This window comes from Gouania willdenowi, chromosome 15, assembly GCF_900634775.1.
Source record: "Gouania willdenowi chromosome 15, fGouWil2.1, whole genome shotgun sequence".
Taxonomy (NCBI): domain Eukaryota; kingdom Metazoa; phylum Chordata; class Actinopteri; order Blenniiformes; family Gobiesocidae; genus Gouania; species Gouania willdenowi.
This window is the reverse complement of record NC_041058.1, coordinates 13126984-13150554: the sequence shown is the minus strand read 5'-3', so window position 1 is coordinate 13150554 and position 23571 is coordinate 13126984. Positions and strand designations below refer to the sequence as shown.

At 37.6% G+C, this 23571-nt stretch overlaps 1 protein-coding gene across 34 annotated transcripts in view; it reads left to right on the top strand.

The window, feature by feature from the left end:
- The window catches only part of kcnma1a (potassium large conductance calcium-activated channel, subfamily M, alpha member 1a), a 175557-nt gene extending 152631 nt beyond the window's left edge, over window positions 1–22926 (top strand). For 19 of the 34 annotated variants that reach the window (XM_028468195.1, XM_028468198.1, XM_028468197.1 and 16 more), the window contains 9 exons: window positions 33–225; window positions 7108–7221; window positions 8451–8534; window positions 10638–10768; window positions 13840–14034; window positions 14283–14401; window positions 15227–15451; window positions 16336–16364; window positions 18137–22926. In XM_028468195.1, the coding sequence (XP_028323996.1) occupies window positions 33–225; window positions 7108–7221; window positions 8451–8534; window positions 10638–10768; window positions 13840–14034; window positions 14283–14401; window positions 15227–15451; window positions 16336–16364; window positions 18137–18288 (1242 nt within the window). In that variant the 3' untranslated portion in view covers window positions 18289–22926. The remainder of the gene's footprint in view (window positions 1–32; window positions 226–7107; window positions 7222–8450; window positions 8535–10637; window positions 10769–13839; window positions 14035–14282; window positions 14402–15226; window positions 15452–16335; window positions 16365–18136) is intronic. The other 15 variants (XM_028468199.1, XM_028468206.1, XM_028468211.1 and 12 more) reach the window with 3 other exon arrangements.
- Window positions 22927–23571: the final 645 nt, after the last annotated feature.

Genomic DNA, 23571 nt, shown 5'->3' with positions numbered 1-23571 from the left:
GCTCTCTTTCTGTGTTCCCCTCTTCCCTGAAGGGTACGCCATTAAGTCGGGCAGATTTAAGGGCTGTCAACATCAACCTCTGCGACATGTGCGTAATACTGTCAGCCAATCAGAACAATATCGAAGACACTTCACTGCAGGATAAGGAATGCATCTTGGCATCACTCAACATCAAATCTATGCAGTTTGATGACAGCATTGGGGTTTTACAGGCTAATTCCCAAGGTAAGAAGCATCCCATTAAACTCGTTGTACGTTGCTGCCCGAAGCGGACAGGTTACAGCAGGGAGGGAAGACAGTTGTCAAAAAAAGGGTAAAAGAAGTAAAGCACAGTGCAGGGCAATGAGAAGAAGGCCACATATGAAGGCTGAGTGTAGGGTGTCACACACCGACCAGCTAACCAGAGGTATACTGATATATGCTACTCAAGTAGAAGTACTGTTACTTGATTAGAATTATTCTCAAATACAAGTAAGTCATACATAAAATCAGGGTTGGGGTCAATTATAATTGTAATTGCGGAATTGATAATTAGTTACAATTATGGCGTAATTATAATTGTAATCGTAATTGCACATTTCTTTTGCCGTTGTAATCGTAATTGAATTCTATATGAGATCAGATAACTGATTTTGTAATTGTAATTGGCATAAAACTGGGGAACCATGTTACAGCTCTATAGCTTACACACATGGAGTTAATAATTAATAGAATATGTTTTATATCAACTTTTCCCACTACCTGTGTGTGATTCTTCACACCATAGACTGTAAAAAGAATGGACGACACACACTCACGGTGGAGTGAGGCTTTTATTTTTAGAGCTCCCCCTGCTGACTGGCTGCAGATTTAGTCCTAAACCCCGCCTCCTCAATGTCAACAGGTGGGACGTCGGTCAAACTGTAAAGTAAAAAAATGCAAAATACAAAAATGATGTTAATCATAATTAAATTGTAATTGAATATGAATAATTGAAAATGTAATTGTAACTGAAAAAGGTAATTAACCTCACCCTTGCATAAAATACAGAAGTACAAGTAAAATGCCACGGTTCCCTTGCATACAGTAAACATCCCATATATAAACTGAAAAAGCAAAGAGACGAAATCTTGCACAATTTTAACTGAATTTGTTTTCCACAAAAATAAATGGTTTTCATAATGTTCAATTATTTTTAAAATTAAATAACACCAATTAATTCAATAAAAAACAACAATTCTCAGGCTCTAAGAATAGTTAAATTCATGAACTGTAAAACAGTGCCATGTGGCTAACAACATAATAGGTAGAAACCTCATTCTGAACCGAAGAAAGTGACTGGGCATTGATCAGAAATTACACAACTAAGAACATATGGATTATGTTCAATATGAGACCATGAAACGGAAATTAAAAAAATAATTACAAAAAATGATGATTTACTCAATAACGGTTGGGTGTAGAAATGTAACTAATCACTTTAATTCTTTTAAAATGTACTTAAGCACAAGTAAAATGACTGATTTAGAAATATACTCAAAAAAAGTACAAGTACCCGTAAAAGCAACTCATTTACAGTTACGTGAGTACTTGTAATCCATTACTTTCACCTCTGTAGTTAACAGCTTTTCATTAACACGCCGTGCTTGTGAAGTGCCTTCACTGAACTCCTGATGTTGCGAGGACACGAAACATTGTGTTAATTGCTCCATCGAAGATTTGAAGTGTGTTTAGTTTACTCTTTGTAATTTTTCCCATTGTTTCAGTCTCGTCCTGTGGTAATTAGATAACGCCGCTCACCCTCCTTGATCCGACTTTTTAATGATGTAATCAACACAACTGTGTCAGTGGATGTTGTTCCTCCCGATCTGGAGTCTGTCAGATTATCTTGGAACAGATTGTTGATGTTTGCAGACAAACATATGAACCTGGCATCCCATCAGGCCTCATCATCATTAAGCAGCGAGTACAAATCACCAGGCAGGCCAATTCAGCTGCTCCTCATTAGTCACAACAAAACAGTGACACACGTTTGTGCTCCAAGGCGCATTCATGTGGCTGCACGCACTCAATGTGATTCATCCACTAATAGGTAATCGTCAGTTATAATGATCTTGAAATGCACATATTTTATATTTGGTGCCACAGAAGCTATAGTAAAAACTAGGGGTGCACCGATTGCAATTTTTTGGCTGATCACCGATTTTTTTAAAGCCTGTTGATTTTTTTTTTTTTTTTTTTTTATAACAGAGCATACGCGAGTGTTCCCTTCTTATTTCATTTTTAAAACATTGAACAATATCCATGAAACAATACAAACTTGTTGTTTTAACTGCACATGAGGTAGTTGTCTCAAATATAAATGACACGTTGAGAACATAATAAAATATACTAAATTATATCAGTTCCTTTAGTCTACAATTTTTCACATTTTAAAAACAAATACAACTTGTGCAACAGGTTACACTGCAGACCTGTTTTTGAGCTCTTTGCCAGCAATAAAGTGCACAGCAGTGTTTTGGTTTTACAAATAAAGAAAATCACAAAGGTTGAGGTAGATGATTAAATAATAATCTACAGGACTATGTAACAAAACATCTTATAGTTCAAAATACAGTAAAGTGTCCTGAATTTTAAGGTTCTTTGTAATGCAAAAAAAAAAATGTCCAAATGCTGCAGCTTTGTGGTTATTTAAATGTAAAAATATCAAATAAACTAATCAAATGTAGACATTTTATTTTAGCTCAGAGAGTTTCTGCAGGTTTGAAGACATTGTCAATGCCCTTGTTTTTCCTTGAGTAATTAATAATCTGTTAAAAGCAGTATCTCCAAGGAACAATAAGCAAGAGTAAATCTACAGGCACAGCCATGGGAAACGCTTTTCACCCTAAGTCACATGATGACCATGTACATCTCCTCCCTGGATCGATAGCTGGAGCTCGGTTGCTTTCTGTGATTGGTCCGCACATCTACCAATCATTTACCAAACCACATAATATTCAGTGTCATGCAATCATGCATGCTTAAAACCTTACACGCACATATCCAGACATTATGGTTTCATAGATATGGCTTCGGGGATTCCTTCCTCCTAGCGATGCTCTCGTTCAGACGCTGTCTGTGGAATTTAGAAGGTGCAAATGAATAAGTAAACACATGCTTTCCTGGGGGAGACCTTCTCACGGCTGCTGTAGCATGTAGTCAGCCACAGAGCATATCTGTGCCCGCGGGGCTACAGGGGTAAGGGGGTACGTAACCTAGATCTCACTCATCTATTGTACTATCTATTGAAGCACAACAGAGCAAGTTACAGTCAAGACAGGGAGAGAGGCTGTGTGTAGGCGCACATATACACATGCACACACATACACACTTGCACAAAATGTGCTAACCTTTTAAAACTTTGTGACTATAATATATTTTGTTATTTATTTTTGTAACACCCTGCAGCCAGCCTTGGCTATCCAATCTATTACCTTCCATTCTATACCTGTTCAGAAGATTAGATTAATTATTTGAATTTGGATAGCTGAATTTAAATTTTAATTTAATTTTGGCAGTCTTCAGAAAAAACAGAAACAATTGTCAATTGTCCAACTAATCAGCTGGAAGAGTGTAGGTTGAAGCAAAAGCTTATACAAATCTACCCTATCACATAAAACAAAGGCAGTGGCTATCCGTACGGTTGCCATATCAGTATACCGACATTCTATCCGTACGCAGCGCCCCTATTTGACCAGTTTAGGTCATGTGATAGGTCAGTCATTAGTCACTTTAGTTTGCGTACACTAAGACTAAACCTTACCCTAAAAATTGTTGCGATATTTGGTTATAACTTACCCTAAACCTGAACCTAATCCTAAGACGCTACTGTACGTACTTGTACTTCGGTAAACGTACAAATAGCACCTGGGGTTGTCTGTACGGCAACTTTACAAATAGACACTTTCAAAAACAAAATAAGGGTCTCTAGATAATATCACAAAAAATAGGAAACCATTATCACTAGTTTTACAATACATATTCTGCACAAAGTTCTATTTATACAGTTTATACATGCACATCAAACATACAGTATATACATATACATTCACACAACCCTGAAAAACAGGAACAAGCGAATCTGAAAATGGATGGATTGACGTTCACATATTTACACTCATACATACATACGCATACGTGTGTGTGCATAATATTCATAATGTACTATTTATTATTTACTACACAAATTGCATCAGTTTAATTTTAAATGTAAAATAGTGTGGCAATATTTAAATGAATAATAATTTCTATCACAATTTATACCTTATATAGTTCATGATAGTTTATGGAGCTTTGGGAAAGCTCTTGTTAGATTCCAACAAATAGATCTATAACATAAGCACTCACTCACTCCCTTTGGTCTCAGTCCCCCTTATTGTATTTCAGTAGTGATGTTTCGCCCCCTTTAATCTCTACATATGTCACAGCAGATTACACTCCACTACACAATAGTAATATAATTACATTATACTATTTATTTTGTGTATTATCTGAGAAAGGCAACTTGAATGTAATGTAAAGTAATGTATGTTGGTCGTATAAGCATTTTGCTTCAGCTTGTTTCGGTCTTGTAAAATTATTTTAAATTGTTTTTTTTTTTTTTTTCTATGATGGAAGATTTTTGTTAGACTGAAACAAATAAATACACTGAAAATGAAACAATGTACAACTAAAATGGTTTTACTTTAATCCTTCCTTTTAATATCCCCCCATCTTACCTTCCTAACTCCCTCTCCCTTGTTCCCCGCTCCCCTCACTAGGGTGTAACGCTGCCCTCTCTATATTTTTCCTACTAATAAAGTTTAACTTACCCTTCCTTATGGATGGCTGGTCAGGGTCAAGACTAAGCAATGTAATACATATTTTATTATTTGCAAAAATAAAACATGCCTAGCTTTTGCAAATAGATTGCACTGTATTGTTAACCTTTGACAACATATGCAGATTAAAAAAACAACAAAACTGGAATCTTGTATGATCATTGTGAGTGTTTAGCCACATAAACCTTCTCATAAATAGCTTACTTTACATTCTGAACAGTTCTTTTTAACCTTTAAAACAGCTCAGCAGCCGCTCTATTTCGCCTATGTCTATACCAGCTCTGTTACATTCAATGTGCGGAAGCATTTTTTCTACACCTCAGCACAATCTGCACGTTTGCTATGATACAATAGGTATAAACAGTGTTTTACAGTGTTGGACATCGACACAATGATGTTTGCACTCTCTAGGCGTATGCTCCCCTCCTGGTACCAGGTGTCACACTTTTGCTATTTCTCGTTCAATAATTGGTGTAACAGAATTTACGATTGTCCACGGTTCAGTTGAGTGTGCGCTCCCTGCAGAGTACTAAACTACTATGTGTTTGTTTTTGCTGCAAAGTATTCTTTTGTGATGAAAGCAGCTCATTGAGCTTCGTGACAGGAAGGAAGCGCCAAAAGGCACGCACACATACACAGACATATACACGTGTGTGCGCGCACACACACACACATGCACAGAATTTGCGATCCTTTTCAAACTTTGTGACCTGCCTATATACTCTTTGTTTTGCGCTTCATCGGTAGTGGGACTTTAAGCTGACATTTTGCTGTAGTCAGCACTTAATGATGGATGTCAAAACACAGTGGATGCATAATGCATGGAACATTACAGATTTAAGGTGTTTACTTGTCACTTTGAGGAAATGCAGAAAGGTGATGTCACATGAATTCATACTCCTGTCACTTGCACTTGTATTTCATGGTTCTATGCCACACCATTCTCGATAAAAGGTTTTCAGGATCCACTTTACCTATTTTATAGTGACAAAATGAACAGCATTTAAAATTTATGTTTGCCCAGTGATGGTAGGGATCTGAATGCTAAATATGTCTCCGCTGACCCCTAAAAGCACAGTGTCTGTATTGCTGTTTTTTGTCCTCTTTGCCTCTTTCCCCCCTTGAATTTTTTTATTTTCTCCTTTCACTCCACACTTTTAAAGGCTCACATCAACAAGTCCATGCTGAGTGAGCGGACATGCACTATGCACGGTATCGTTTGGATACACAGCTTTAGATCACGACTTCATGGCCATGATGCTTTGGCAGAAATAAACACACTAGTGCAGTAAACTTAGAAACATGTTTGTCTGGACTACGGTTTTTATTCTTATGAAAGCATGCTAACAACAACAAAAAAAATCCAGAAAATTATTACAAATGAAAATCTAGTGTCAATAAATATTGCTTTTCATAAACTATTACTTCTATATATTTTCTTTTTTACCTGATTTTAATGGGGGTGCTTCAGGCCACTCAGATGGGACTTTAGGGCGCTATCAAGAGCATCAGAGAGCGACAAAAATCCTTTTTTTATTTATTATTTATTTATTAGTTTATTTCGGAGAGACAGAACAGAGAGCATTGTTACATTTCTAATAGTAACCAATGCCATGTCCATGGGCCATCTAGCCAAAGGTTAATTTGCAGACAGTGATGCTAAAATGTAAATAATTTACACACTTTTAAAATTAATTTAGTGTACGCAGGCTTGGTTTTTCTAAATATTGCCAGTTATTTTGATCAGTAATCCTGATCATGGTAACATGATTATTCACACTTTAAAGGCTTGGAAGAATTTTGTATCCACATTAATAATGATACGGTAGGTCCAAATGGGCACTTCCATTTTTCAAATAATCGGGATGAAATGCCTAAATCCAGATCCGATCCGGATGAAACTATGTGGGGTAATAGAGGAACCAACCTGGCATAACGGAGTTAAATTTCATAAAAAAGATAATTTTTTTTTTTAATTAACCACTGATGAGAGATGAGGATATATAGATTTTTCAAATCGATCCAGAATCAGATCAGTATTTTGATCCAAATCCCCTTCAAGATGTATTGGAATTTTCCACAGTGTAAGGTCAGTCTTTGGTTAAAATGTATCAGTTAAGTACATTTGATGTAATCCTGCTAACAGAAAAATGTAATGTGAATTATTTACCTCCTTTGTGGAGGTAATAAAAACCATCTTGTTATGGTTGATTTCATTGTTTACATTGTTTGTTTTCATGATTTTTTTTTCTCCCCGTGTGTTCAGGTTTCACGCCTCCTGGAATGGACAGGTCATCTCCAGACAGCAGCCCAGTACATGGTTTCGTGCGGCAAGCTTCCGTCACCACTGGAGCCAACATCCCCATCATCACAGAGCTAGGTAAACCTTTTTCCACCCGACTAAGTGCAAACAGTGCAAAGCCTTACTTAATAAACCCAGATGACCTTAGACTTTCCTTCCAGTTAAAGATGGAGCGGGCAGTCTAAAAATGTAATTTTCCTCTCAAAAGTCAACATTTATCCAAGGTTAATTGGCTTTGAATGGACTACATTAAGTTTTTATTGAGTTGGTGACTTTGCCAAACTTGTGTGAAGATGCGTTTGTGAACTGTTGGAACTGACTGGCGTTTGGCAGAATGTGGCTTGACTTGCAGATGTCAGACAGGCACTTTGAGGACAAAAGCTACATCTCCTGCAATTTGTCCCTTAATGGACATGTGAAACTCAGCCCAACAAAGAGGTTGAGAAAGGAAGAAAAGGAAACCAGGGAGAGTAAAGGTATAGGGGGGAAAAGTGCCTTGGTTGCAAAATGGGTCCATTTATTAATAGCAATGCCAATGGTTGTATTCCCACCGGTGATGGGGACTCATGAAACTTTCAGATCTCTGAGGGGCCTTCAAAAGCACCAGAGACCAACTACTCTGTCTCCCTTGACCCAATTAGAGAGCAATGGAGCATGAGGCCAGCTGAGGAAGGCCAGAAAAGAGAAAGGAGCTACAGTACCTAATGTTGCTTGTAACCGGGTCAGCCATTACCTGAATGAAGGCTCTCCCATTATGCTGCTTACCACATATGTAATCATCAGAACCGTATCGTCCACGATGAAGTCATCTGTTTTGGAACTGGAATTGAAAGAACTCGTTTCACTTTTGTGGTCTTAGCCAAAACATTTCACAGAATAACAGCGCATTGTTCCACACAGGAGGATGCAGTGCAAAGAGTTTATATAGTCATATGTTCAGGTTCCCAAACAGAAACAGATTAAAATCAAGGTAAAGCATAGGAATTATTAGAGTTGCGTGGTCAGTTTTGTTTGCAAAAACAAAAAGAAACAGGTGGATACAGTATATGGATGAGACCCTTATTTACTGCATCCATGAAACATTCCAAACCTGTATATAGTTTTGCACCAGCACATTTTTTGTGTCTACTCTGCACTTTGTTCTGGGGTGCATTAGTTATAGATGCAGGACAGCCATGAATTTTTCAGGGTAATTCTTGACACGACTTAGTCTGCAACAGCAAAAAATGTCTTATTTACAGTCTTTGAAACTGCTTCAATAATAACACCATTTCTCCCCATTTCTGCAACTGTCTTATTGCCATTAGCTAAACCTTGCAAACTACTGCCATTGGTTTCACACAGTCAGGAAAAAAAAAGTGGAATCCACATACAAATGATAACAGAGCTGGGTAAGCCGAGCCTTTGTCCGCTGCTGGCGTTTGTTCCCTCACTCCGTCGACCCTGCTCCTCATCAGCTTGTCTTGATTTATCTGGCTGTAGTCAAGGCCCTCGCTGATCCCATTGCTTCACTTTGAACACATTTTTATCCTTCGTTCTGGTTGAAATGGACTGTCTTGTTTTGGCCCTTTTTAATGATTTTTCTTTTTTTTTGTTCTTGTTCTTTTTGGAGTGTTTTTTTTTTTTTTTTTTTTTTTCCCCCGCAGTTGCAGTTGCAGAGCATCGCCCGGCCTTTGATCGTTCTCAGTCTGTCCTTGTGGCTGTTTTCAAAGCAACACCCCCTTTGCCCGCTCACAACTCCTCCTTTTCCAAACTCACTTATATACCCCCCCCCCAGTTCACTCCTCAGGCCTGGCCATGTTTGCATCAGCCTTCTTGTCTTTTTGACTGACATTTCTGTTCCACAGCTCAAAAGAAAGCCAGGGCAGAAATCTACAGTCTATTTCAGGCTGTATACTTTAGTCTTTTTTTATCATTTTATTTTTGGTATTTATTTTGCAGCAAATGAAAACATTTGCATTGATCATTTTAAGTAATAATGCCTCAAAGTCTACTACTGAATTAAAAAAACCTAAAAAACTAAAACAGGATGTAATTTTTTCCCTGTATGATTGTATTATTTCCTTTCATTCGCTACCGTTTAATCACATTTTAATATGTGGTTTAAGAATTTTCATGGGATGAGATGAAAGTGTGTTTTGGTGGTAAATTATTTGACTTTCAGGGATCAGGTAAATATATGAGCTGAGGTGATGATGTGACACACGCTCATCAAGGAAGACCTCTGAAACATAGCATGCCTTTCTCTATAAATGCATGTTTTTATGTCAGTAGCCATTGTTGAAGTCCCCATTGTAGAAAAAACAAAAAAAACAATTTAATGTTATAATTAGTCTCTTGACTGAATATTTTTCATGTTTCATGAGACTGCAGCTTCTTTGCTTCTATGACTGGTGACTTCTGCAATGGTTAAGCCTGTTTTGGCACATGATGATCTGAAACTTGGAACGAATGCACCATGCATGTTATACTGTATATGCTACTGTCAGATTTGTTGCATACAGAGAACATATTTTATATATATTTTTTAAACCTGATCCACACATGGAACATAGTTTTAAACAGTTTTAAATCAATCCACTTTGATTTAAATCAGTGGTTCTTAACTGGTCTAAATTTGGGGTGCACCACCAGCCTCAAATCTTCTGTTTTTAATATGTTTATCTTAATTTTGGGAAATAATAATCTTTTTTAATGTTATTCTTAATTTTGGGAAGTAATATTGTTTTTCAATGTTAATCTTTATTTTGGGAAATAATAATCGACCCATAAATAACCTATTTTTTTGATTTTTAAAATTTTTTTTTTACTATAACTACACCCATTATTTTTACTAGTTGGTAAATCAGAGACAAATATTGTGCTTAAAAAGTTTATTACCAAATTGTTGATCTTAATCAGTGGTTCTGAATTTTAGTTTTAGTTTATTTTTATTTTTATTTCTTTAATGTTAATCTTGATTTTGGGAAATAATATTATATATTTTTAATGTTAATCTGAATTTTGGGAAATATTAATCTTAGTTTTGGGAAACAGTAATCAACCCCTAATTAACCTCTTTTTAATTGATTTAAATTTAACTATAAACACATTATTATGCATGAAAAGTTCATTACCAAATTGTGAAATTCCCTTTAATAAATGGAAGCACAAGACTTTTTAAATAAAGCAACAAAATGCTTTGTCAGATTGCTCCGAGTTGAGAACCTGTAATTACAAGCTCATTTTATCACGTGGTGAAATAAATGCAGCTTGAGGATATGCAGTGTTAAAGCAAAATATAATGTGCACCTGATGTTACATTATATTCTACCTTCCAGCTATCTATCCAGCCATAGATACCTCACACTTAACTCTTATGCTCCTCTTGAATAAAACCAACAAAAAATAGCCAAATCTCCTATAGCCTCTCAGGTGTGTTGGTGCTCTTTGTGTGTTTCTAAGCTTGCGTGTGCTTTGTCTGTTATTCTTCTGTGTTTTCCCTCGTCTGCCAGTGAACGACTCAAACGTTCAGTTCTTGGACCAAGATGATGATGACGACCCAGACACAGAGCTGTACCTCACTCAGCCCTTTGCCTGCGGCACAGCATTCGCTGTCAGTGTGCTCGACTCCCTCATGAGTGCGGTGAGTTTCTCAGTCAGACGCTAAACACACTTGCATGTTGTTGCACTGGTAGAACCTGCACGATGAGGGGGAGCAACCTCCACTGAGTTGCATTCAAGAGTTGGTTGGAGCCGAGACGTCTTTAAAACTTTACCGACTTCAATAATGTTGTGTTTTTATTTTCTCAGTATTTCTGTTTATTTCAAAACTCAGCTCATGTGAACAACAGGTTTTCTGTGAAAATGTAGTGATAAATTTCACAAAATTTACTGTTTTGATTGAACAACTTGTTAGAAATCAATTCTGATTTATATGTAATTAGTTTTCAGCAGAGGTGTAAAGAGTACTGAAATCCTACTGAAGTACAAGTACTGTTACTTGATTGAAATCGTACAAGTACAAGTTAGTCATACGTAAAACACATACAGTAAACATCTCATTTATAAACTTAAAAAGGAAAAGATGAAATCTTGCACAATTGTCACTTAATTTATTTTCCACAAAGGCGTCTGTATAAAATAAAAAGGTTTGTCAAAATGTGTAATTCTTTTTAAAATAAAATAACACCAATTAATTCAGTTCAAAATTTAAGAAATTCTCAGACTCTAAGTGTAGCTACATTTATTAACTGGAAAATAACCAGCATTCAATGGTGTTTGTTACGTTTAATCTGGTTGGTCGGCTCGGCTCTGACGTGATGCATTTGATTGTTTGTCTGTTCATTTCATTTTTTGTCTGTTGATTATTTTAAAACAAAAAAAAAAAATTATTTACTCAGTAATGGTTGGGTGTAGAAATGTAACGAATTACTTTACTTCTTTTAAAACGTACTTAAGTACAAGTAAAATGACTGATTTAGAAATGTACTCAAAAAGTACCCACGGAAGCCACTCAATTACAGTAACGTAGGTACTTGTAATCTGTTACTTTCACCTCTGCATAAGATATTATTAAGTATTAAATAGCAAAACACTATCACAAAAAATAATAATTGACTCTGTAATGGTTGGGTGTAGAAATGTAACAAATTACTTAAGTACAAGTGAAATTACTGATTAACAAATATACACAAAAAAGTACAAGTACCTATAAAAGCAACTCAATTACAGTAACGTGATTAATGTAATGTAACTTTCACCTCTGGTGATACATTTTAGTGAAATTACTATTTTGACTTAACAACTTTGTAATGTTTTTAATTTTCAGCCATATGAAGGATTACATTTTAGGTTTTTACAGACCTTTTATTAAAGTGAATGTTTAAGGTTGGTGCAATGGCAGCGAGGCCATAACAGGCTGAAGAAATTGTGTCTTATCTATTGACGATGTCCTTACAGAAGAAGCCAGCAGATGTAATCTTTTCTCCAACCAATTCTATCTTTTCCCCGACTCTGAAAACCAAAGTGTTTTTTTTCTTCTCCGTCTCCTTTTGCTGCTGTGATGGCTTAATTCAAGCAGTCCTCTCCCCGAATGAGGGGTTACAGGGCCATGCAGAGCCGAGCTGATCAGGGAGCCGAGCAGGCGTCAGCTGTAGTCTAGCACTGGTCAGAGGTGAAGCCAGCTAATGGACACTGCTCATCCATCATGAGGCTCTGCAGGCCTGTCAGGGGCCCAGTGAGAGGTGCTGCCACTCTGGCCCAGCCACTGAGTGACATTAGCTGTCTTCATGCTCAGCAAATGAAGGGCCCGGTCAGCTTGAAGGACATGAGAGCCCGACACCCACAGAGCACAGGCAAATTCTTCTCCCTGCTGGAAAAGCAGGCAACACGTAGTAGTGTGCAAAGCTGACAAAAGAAAAGATCCTTTCTTTATGGAAGAATGCTTTATTAGCTTGTATAAACATAGTGTTGACATTTTTATTTCATTTGGATGAATTCTGAATTCTTTATCAAAATAGCTTTAAAAAAAATGTTAAATACAAGAATGTCCTGCACCATTGTAATTGTTTTTTTCACAATGGTATTGTTGTATTTTATGCATATATATGTTTGTGTAAACAAGGAGTTCTACTGGGATTATGATAGTGGTCCTCAAACTTTTACTGTTTTGCCCCCCAAATACATATGCACTTATATCTGGGACTGCAACAAATATTAAGAACTGATTTATGCAATAATTGAATTTTTTTCAAATACATGAGAGAGGGAAGAAAAAAGAAAACGAAAAAAAAAAAAAAAATGCAGTCCTGTGGATATACAGTATGTGCTGTTGTTTTTTTTCTTCCACGTGTGTGTGTTTGTGTGTGTAAAAGAAAAAAAATGTATAAAATGCATTTAACGAATTTAATGAGATCCCAGGAAGAATAGTGACTGAGATTTCAGAAGCTAATGGGCATCTTAATAAAATTAAATCAAATCGTAATAAACATTAAATGAAATGAAGAAAAAAGCTTTTTTAGGGCCTCCTGTTGCAATAAAATTTAAATGAAAAAGGTTAAAATATTGAACCGTTATTGTAAACATTGGTAGGTAAATAGGTAAAAATTGTGACCATTCTTTTTCAAAACTGATAAAAACATAAATTGTGCAATCACATACTTTAGAACTGCAATAGAAAAGTTATTTGGATGCTCCGCCTCCTAGCGCACCCCCGTATCATGATGTCATAGGGGTGCGCCCCCGGTTTAGGAACCACTGGGTTTTTTTATTTGTCTTTGGCCATGTCTGTGTATGTCGTCTAAGGTTAACACTGTAAGAAGAAACCAATGTAAGATCACGCAAATTCCAGACTTGGATTCAGACCCTGAGCTTTTATTTATTTATTTTCACATACAAAATATTTTTAAAAATCCATCAAACATTTATAACATAACTGTGCTGGTGGAGGTTAAGAAGACCACAGGGTCTTATAAAGCCACCTCATCAATTCCAACTACAAGTAAGCAATTTACATACAGTATACAAAGATGAATACAAAAAAACTCAACTTTTCCTAAAATGAAGGACATCTGCAAATGTTTTTAAAAGGAGTTTAAAGTGGATATAGATTCAGAGCTCTACTATACGGGAGAAGTGTTAACCACTTCACCATTATGCTGCCAAAGCTTCACTTCCGTCTACTCACAGAGATCACCCCTCTTTCTTTTTCTTTAGACATACTTTAATGACAATATCCTCACACTGATCCGGACGCTGGTCACAGGGGGCGCCACGCCAGAGCTGGAGGGCCTTCTGGCTGAGGAGAACGCTCTGCGTGGCGGCTACAGCACACCGCAGACGTTGGCCAACAGAGACAGGTGTCGCGTGGCCCAGCTCGCCCTCTACGACGGGCCTTTTGCTGACTTGGGGGTAAGTGGCTGTTTAAGTATGACACGTTTTGGCACTACCCAGCAGCGCACATCTGTGTTCCCCAAATGGTCTTAATATGAAGTGAAGAACGCATGACCACACCAATAATGACAGCTTAAATAAATGTTCAAATGTATTGGTTTCAACTGTTTTATAGACTTAATTATATTAACTGTTTTTACTGTTTTTACTTTTAGGATAAGCTACCGTACACTGATGGAGTTTTTTTTGTTCTGCTCTCATATCAGGATGGCGGCTGCTATGGGGATTTGTTCTGTAAGGCTCTGAAGACGTACAACATGCTGTGCTTTGGAATCTACAGATTAAGAGATGCTCATCATACTGTACCGAGCCCGTGCACGAAACGGTACTGTATCTGCGGCTGTTCATTTTCTAAACAAATGCAAAACCCTCCAGTATTTTAGTAGAAAAACTGATGTGGCAGATTTGAACCCATTATTGAGATGAATAACTGCAATCATAAAACTAAACTAGAGGGAAAGAAGTTTAAAACTTCCAAGAATCTTCATACAAAATAAACGGGATGCTAAAATGCTAATTATGAAGGCCATGTATGCTGTTAATTGGAGGTGACGCTTCATATTAAAATCAGTGTCAATGTCAAAGCATATTTAAAGTTGAACACAGTGACCATCACTGAACTAATATGATACTTTTTTTTTTCTTCTTCTAATTTTGCACCTCACCACCTGCCTTTATTCTTTCTTTTGCATCAGTCACTGCAAAGGACTAAAGTGTAATCAAAATACTTTTAAAACTTTAATATCTGTTACTTCAGTTAGTTGAACTTCTATTATTTTTCATTCTTTTCAAAGCATAGCACAACAGTGGAAATCTTTTAAGTATTTCATAAGATCATTATAGAAAGCCCTGAGGTTTATGTTGTAAATTATTTTGAACATTTTAACTAACTTCACAAACTGTTACCACGTCTTATTCTCCTGTTGTGGTAACATTTACATTATTATTACAAATATAAATGACTATAACCAGTGTAAAAGCCTTGTCACTTTAATTAACATTTCTAACTTAATATCTGGAGATGTTTTGTACATTACTGTGTATATTCTGAAAAAAAGTTTAAGTGATTGAAATCTTGTCAGCTCTTACCTATTGAAACAGCGCTGTTGGTGCACTTTCAAACCATTTAAATCTTTGTTTTTTTCCACAGATATGTGATCACAAATCCTCCATACGAGTTTGAGCTGGTCCCCACAGACCTGATCTTCTGTCTGATGCAGTTCGACCACAATGCTGGCCAGTCCCGGACCAGTCTGTCCCACTCCTCCCACTCTTCCCATTCCTCCAGCAAAAAAAGCTCCTCCGTCCACTCTATCCCGCCTTCCAACAGGCAGAACCGCAGCAGTAAGAGCCGGGAGTCGCGTGACAAACAGAAGTACGTGCACTCACCTGTTCTCCACTCCACAGTCTGCATGTTAGCTGTTTGATAGCTGTATCCTTTAGCTGTGTGATGTGTTTGTGTGCACACTGTGATGACACATGCACTCTGTATTGTGTGCGTTTGTGCTCTGCGTTCATGCACCGCTGTTTATTTGTTCTTCTTCTAATCATCTGCATGTGGTCTTCACTCTCACATCACGACAATCATAACATAATGTTCACAAAATCCCCCGGTGGAAATCTGGGACATTATAAACATTTAAACTACTTTGTTTAGATGGCACGCCATTGTGGTTGGAAATATGCTTACAGTAAAGACTTAACCTCGATACACGTTCACTTTGTTGTTTGGTCGTCTTGTTGTATGTGTCCTAATATTTAGACGTTTTGTGTCCAACCTGTCGTATTCGTGAAGTATTTACCTGTTGTTTGTGCACATGATCAGTATCCCTGAATCATGGTTGTAGTGTTCAGTGATTTATCTTCTGTAGACGATACAAAAATGTCTTTTAAACTGTATTTAAGATTTAGTTTTGCACTACGTATACTACTACCAAATGCTGTTGTTCATTGTATCTCTATGTTTTTGACAGTTTTTTGATTATTATTCCTATTTGGTCAGCCAGAATGAGCAATTAAAAGATTTTTGCCCAATCGTTTTTTACTCAAATATGAATATTTTCCTAGTTTAGGATATTGTAGATCATAATTTATTGTAAAGGCATGCGGATTTGTAACATTAACCTTGAATACCACTTTAAAAGCAGATAATAGACTTCTAATGAGACAATATTATGAGAGGCTTAGAGACATTTGTCAGTTTTGTATTGACTGTCAATGAGACTTACTTACTTAGAATACTCACCTCTCTTTCTGAAGTGCAACAAGGATGAATAGAATGGGCCAAGGTACGCACATTAAAGATTCTGCATGACTTAGCCACCTTGTACCTGGGGTGCTCGTCATAACTCTGTCCTCTGTGGATATTGTTATGAAGAGCGACGTCTGCTTCATTTATTTCCTTCTTCAGATGTTGAGTAAAACCATGCCTCAGTTTTAAGTTTTTGCTTTCGTGTGAAAAGCAAATTGTTTGCTGCTGCGCCTGACTCCCCCCCTCCCCCCCCACCCCCCTCCATGATCAGGACCATCTCCACATTGCATGACGTTCAGACAAACCACCCCTTCTTCCCTTTGTGCCTTTACCTCGATTCATTATATTATGATTTTTTTCAAAAATGTTTGCCCTTTTTTAATGAGATTGTTTGCTTTGTGTGAAAGGCCTCTGTGTTTGCATATCCTCCCTCATACTGAATGCTGTCAAATGACTGTTAGAACTGTTGAATGTCCTGTTTATGTAGCCATTGAATGCAGAAAGTTTTAATACTTGTGCCAGTCTACACACATAATATGTAGGTCAGACTGAGTCCAATCCCACTAATGCGGCCGAATGGCACGCCTCATCACATGACTTTTAGAAAGTATGTTCAAACCTGCACAATCGGTCACACCAGAAAAAGTGGGAGGTGTGACCAATTGAAACTTTAAATTGGGGAGGGATAAAAGTGTAAGTTCCCTCCCTGTGACCAAATATGATGGTTTAAGGCAACATTACTAAGTTGACCATATCAGAGTCCTTAGATGATGGCAGAGATGTTTCTTCACCTCGGGCACTAATGACATCAAATGTCTAACACACAGCACTGCAGCCTGAAGTGTGCTCACACACACACACACACACACACACACACACACACACACACACACACACACACACACACACACACACACACACACACACACACACTTACACTGCAATGCATGCACACACGTGTTCAAATATGATATTAGAAACCAAGCCATCTGAGCTCCGTGAGAAGTTCTAGAAGAGAGATTACAAACTTCTGACAGCAGGTGCACACCCTTCCCTTCGCCTAAAGACATCCATTAATCTCATCAGATTCTGAGGCTAAAAGAACTTAAAGCAAAATGTTCCATTAAGTTCAAACACTATCTGTTGCTACTTTAGCGTTGATGTTAGCTTTACATTCTCAGATAAAAATAATTTATTTAAATACATAATTGAAAATAATTTCATTCAATGATAAGCAACTGGAAACAAAAACTGTTTTTAAGCAGATGAATCCAGTGTAGATTTAACAGATCAATAAATCGAATAATCTTAATAATTTTATAGTTTAATACATTTGCTTGAAAAAAAAAAAAAGATGTAAAAGTTTCAAATTGCCACTTGAACAGTGAAGTAAACACTGTTTATTGATATTTATGGAAAAGTTGTGGAATGTGGAGTCCTGTAGAAGGATACATAGAAGTTTTTACTTCATTCTTCTGCCAAACACATTTAATGTGTTTTCACAGACTGAAAGTTGTGACAAAACAATAGTAAATGTTTATTTTGGAATTTACATGGAAACATCTGAATCTGGCGAAAAATGTCAAAAGGGAGTGTTTACCATGGTGATGAAAACAAACTTTCATGTAGCAATTTCAACCTTTTACATCTTTTTTCAAGCAAATGATCTTTGATTTATTTGGCTATGAAGCCTAGACCATGTCGTTATCTGATAAAATATATTTGTCTCCAGCAGGTCGACGTTTTTAATCTGGTTCGAGCTTGTGTTAACCATCTCTACTAACTCCTTGTTATCTTTCTCCTCCTCAGAAAAGAAATGGTTTACAGATGAACCAGAAAATGCCTATCCACGGAACATTCAGATCAAGCCCATGAGCACTCACATGACCAACCAAGTCAACCAATACAAGTCCACAAGTAGTCTGATTCCACCAATCAGAGAAGTTGAAGATGAATGCTGAACACCCTATCTCCTCACCAACCAAACACCTGTATGCTTGTTAAAAAGCAAAGGGAAAGAATGCCCAGGAGAGGAGTGATGATGATGATGATAACCAAAACTTTCTCCTCACTCATGCTGTGATTCAAGGGTCGGACTCGACCCCCTGACTGGAAGGGACCTCCTATGTGTATACCTTTAATGTTACTTCCAAGCTTTTGGACATTGTTTTCTTTATTATTGTGTCCATAGAGATGTACATAATGACAATCAAATAAGGATTGTACAGTCCCCCCCCCCCCCCCTTAGCACTTTTTGGAATTATTTTAAGGGTGGACAAAAAAAGAAAGAGTACTTCCTGTAATTCTTTGCAATAGTTCACCTCTTCACGTGACCAGACTCCATGACTGAGGCGACTGATTCTTGGAGGATGAGGGTTGCAGAAAGATACGTTCATATCATCTCCCAAAGATTGGCCTAGAATGCGCCACATCAAAGCAGCTGGGTTCATCGGCATCATATCCTCTATCTGCTTTTGTTCTATTTGCACTAAAACTGAACAAGTTTCTTTTGACAGAACAATAGGAAACGTCAGATCTCTCAACTTCTCCATTAAGTTGTGTCAGAGGGATTGCACAAAGGAAAGGACAGAAGGGCTGCTTGGCATTGGAGGAAAACTAATCTAATTGGTTCTGTGTCCATCATGCTATTTGGAAGAGGGACTACTTTGCGCTGACTGGTCCTGTTGAATGAGAATGCTCTTGGCCTGCAGAATGAAAATATCTCATGGTCAAGCTAGAATGGTCAAGAGTGGTGTAGTGTTTGTGTGACTGAAAGAAAATTGTACCTCCATGTCTTCTGCTGATGCGTTAGATTCAAAGGCTGTGAGTCTGTTTTAAGCTTGCATGATATGTGCCTCAGCCTCCCTTTTCTAACAAAAACAGTGCGGTATATTAGCCTGAATGCACGAGGATAAAGAACAATGGTCTCATCCTTGATGCATTCAGGGGTGTTTTTGCACACAATGGCCCCTATTTTAATCAGGGCAACACGCTTGGCATAACTAGAGGTAATTATTCAAGGTGTGGACAGAAGGTGTGTTCTCCCTAAAGAAGAGACAGGGTACCTTTGCATTCAGCATTGCGCTCACTTCATTCAATTGGTTCAAACTCCATCATTATTCGGGGTCTTGGTTTAGTAAGATAAACCTGCCTGACAGAAGAGGTGGAAGGGGCGCTGGCGCTGGTCTTAAGTAAGAACTCATTCAACATGAATGAGGACATCCCCCACCGCATCGGACTTATTTTAAGTTATAAAGATTTGTTGATTATATATATATTCTCGCATTGATACCTCATGATCAAAAGGTGGTACAAGCACAATTTACACCTCTCTGTACATACTGAGCCCTGTACTGGTACCAGTCTGGGACACAGTGTTTACCCTTTCAATTGATTTATTCAAGAATATTGACTCAAGCAAGAACGATCTTTCCCACTTTGCCTTTTTCTTTGGGTAAAGTTAATGGTTATCACCTGCCTGTCAAACGGGACAGCGTGTTCTATATAGTAAAATAGTGATTTCAATATTTGAAATTAAACAAAGTCATCTAAAAAATATTATTTGAATCTGCAAGCATCAGCTGAGAGGTGAAGCTTGTCTTGGACACTACTGAGCCACAGGTGGAATGACTGCGCAGCGCACTGCTACCAGCCCTTTGTCTGATAAAAACGCAGATGTTTAAAACATGTGATCTACGCTGGACTCTGCTTGCTCGGTGAAACACCTTCTTCTGTTGAGCATAGTTTGTTTTCTAATCCCTTGCACTTAAAGGGCATGGTGCGCCATGCGTTGTCCAACTGGATGTGCCGCGAACAGCGCAGAGAGCAAAGCACAATGCTATGCTTTAGATGATGTAAATAGGGGCCACTGTGTGTTGTGTGCACATCACTGTCAGTTGTCCTCCCAGTGTTGCTCTACTGTCACCATCACATGCGTGAACTCGACTTTCGTCCCACTTATTTGTATGGGTGCACCTTAGACGGAGTGAAATTAAGGATCCTAAGACAAAATTAGACATGGTCAAACAAACAAACAGGATTAGGAAGTACTAATAATAATAATGGCAAAAATGTTGCATTGTAAACCAAACCAGAGTGTTTGAGCAGACCTTACCTGAACAGCAGCAGCATGTCCGCCAACCTAAAGATGATATCGCTAAATTCAGTCATCTGGAAATTTTTCTGAATGTTTTTTGTGCTACTTTTTTGATTTGGAGGGGAAAAAATGCCACGCATTGCGCAAAAGTGGGCATCGATGGGTCCTCCTTTGATCCAAACTGCCTGGCACTGGATTGGCACAGGGGCAGTAAAGAGCTTGGATGTTCTCTGTCACCAATCCAAATGTCAAAATGCCTCAAAACTCTCAGGAGTGAAACTGCTGCAACTAGTCCTCAGTGCTCAAACTTAGCTGGTGAAAATGCAACATTGCCACAAACTGCTTAGAAGATCTCCCTGTGTTCTTTATCATAGCCTGTGAGCAACATCAGAGTTTTTTTTGCACTGTTAAAGATTCTTGTCAATCCAAATCCACCTGTGGTAAGGATGAAGAATTGTTCGCCATGTACAGGTACTCAAATTAAAATATGTATTTAAATTTAAACATGAAAGTATAATTATTTTATATCCATAAACGAGATCAATTTAGATTTATTTTTCTAGGCAACAACCATGCATAATTTGAAGAGAAAAGGCGTATTGCTTTTGAATAAATCATTGTTTCACATTATATATGAAAGCAAATGATTTAATTATTTTTTTAACCCTCTGCTTGTCTTTAACCCGTCACACTAGAGCTGCTTAAGCTAGAACTAACTCTCATTCACAAACCAGCAGCATCAGCCTTGGCGTCTTGGCTCTGTTGAGTGCGTGAAGAAAATGAAGTGAAACCTCATTTAGTGACACAGACTTAATGGTGGGACAACTACTGAGCATCTCTAGCTAAGAAAATGCATATAGGGGAAAAAAAAAACGTGTCGGGAGGTGGATGTTTAATTGGAGACCAGATCAGAGCGGTAATAATGACACAAAAAGTCAAGTCGCTCCTACTGTGTGCAGGCCTCAACTGAATGACCTTCATTAGATGTGTTTGACCTAAATTAGGTCCCTGGTGGGGATGAAAAGCATTCACACTGCAGCCCAGTGTGTTGCTCTTTTCTACCGACTGATTATTCATACGACACTGGGCCACTGTGTGAACAGTGCAGTGATCTTCCTCTGTAGAGAAAAAGTCGATCTAAAAATATGAAACCGTTACAATGATGGAAAAGATGATGTCGTATTAGCTGTGTGTGTGTATGTGTGTGTGTGTGTACTCTATCCATTATATAGAGCACATTTATTTCTCAAACAAAACAGTCTCAGCTTCATCGTCCGTCTATTGGATGTAGTGCAACTATACCGAAGCTTCATACGCAGTGTCCTGAAGTGAGCTTTTGAACTGTGATCACATCGTTGTCACACATTGTAGAAATTTTGGAAAAGATACAGTATGTTCTTAAGATGTATGTAGAATTGGAATTTTAATGACACTTTCTAGACAGTCATTCATGTTAAAAAAAAAACTGACTCATTTGTTTAAAAAAGAAAAGAAAAAGATAAGCAAATTTCTAGCTTGAAACTACAAATGTGGATTTTTGTACCAATATTAGGAATTTATATGTGATGCAAGGAATTTTTTTGACTATTTGACCTGGTTAATTCTGCCTAACAATAGCAAGTAGCCAAGATTCATCAAACAAAAGAGACTATCCTCTATTTTTCCTGATTTGACGACTTTGTTATTACAGGTTTAACATTCCATTGTCAGATTTTCATTTCCCATCACAAACCATCACAGCTGCTTCCCGTGTGTTTTACTTTAACATGTGCTGCAAACTGACACCGTCATGGTCACCAACTTATGCACGGTTTATGTTCACAATACTTGATAACTATGCCTTTTTCTACCTAAAGTCATTGTACTTATGATTCAGGCTTACTTTAATCACAGCACTGGAGGGAAATGTCTTTCCTTTTGAAACCCTTTTGATGTTCTCGGTCTTTGCATTGTACCTCTAAAAGGTTGTTAGAGTGTTCTTTGATGTGCCATGAGCAGTTTTTTTTAGTCGAGCATGCATCCTTCAGTCATTCAGGGACTCGGGCTCACTTTAAAGAAGCCCCCCCACACACACACACACACACTGATGACAACAGTTTCTTGTATTGATATGGAGAACATCCAAGCCACCAATGCCTCCATGCCAATACAGTGCTAGGCAGTGCCAGAGGTCAAGAGGAGGACCCATGTTTAAGTCCCACTATAGCGAGAAGTGGTATTTAGGAGTAGGATTAGTACCTACACACACGTCACATGGACTATGTGTGCATGTGATGTCGTATGGGTTGTTACGTGTCGTATAATGCGTGAATGACTGAAAGATGCAGGTGGAGACTCAAGCCTGTAACATCCGATTGGTTGTTTCCACAGATTATGAAGTGTCACTTGTTGCTGTTACCGTCTGTTGCATCATTTCTGTCCATCTTTTTTTTTTTTTGCTGTATGGTTATAGGAACTAATTTGCCAGAAATCCTACTGGATATAATAGACTATAAAATACTAATAGGGATGAAGGAAAGTTTCAAGTCTTAATAATACATTAAAACTGCATTCAGCTATTTTTAAAAAGAAGTTCTTGGCTGCCTATCAGTTCAGAAAGAATCCAGGATATGGCTCCTGCATATCACAGATAGAACGAGTTGGCACATCGTCACCACAGCAAACAGGACTCAGACATAGCAGTCTAATTTGTTTGGATGTGTTCTTGATATATACGATGGATAAATGGATTATACGATGGTGCTGAGTTGATCTACCTGACTCTGTCAAACATAATCTGCTGATAATTATACTGTCTTGTACAAAAAGTTTGTACATAGATTGTACATGGTTTCTTTTTGTATTTTCTCAAATTAAAATGGATGTATTTGTGTTCTAAACCTAGAATTTCTGCCTTTGTTTTTCTGATCTCATACAATCATTCAATAAGTGCATCCTGTCTCAAGTCATGGTTCAGTAGAAAATAAACTTATGTGATTGTGTTAGGCGCACACACTGAAACTGGGATGAAAATTAAGTAAGGCATAAAAAATGAGAAAAAAAGTTACAAACACCCAAAATCAGAGGTAAGGCTATAGTAAGGCAAGAAAAAAAAACAAATATGCTATCACAATATGCTAAAAACAACGACAAATATGAGGCACACATT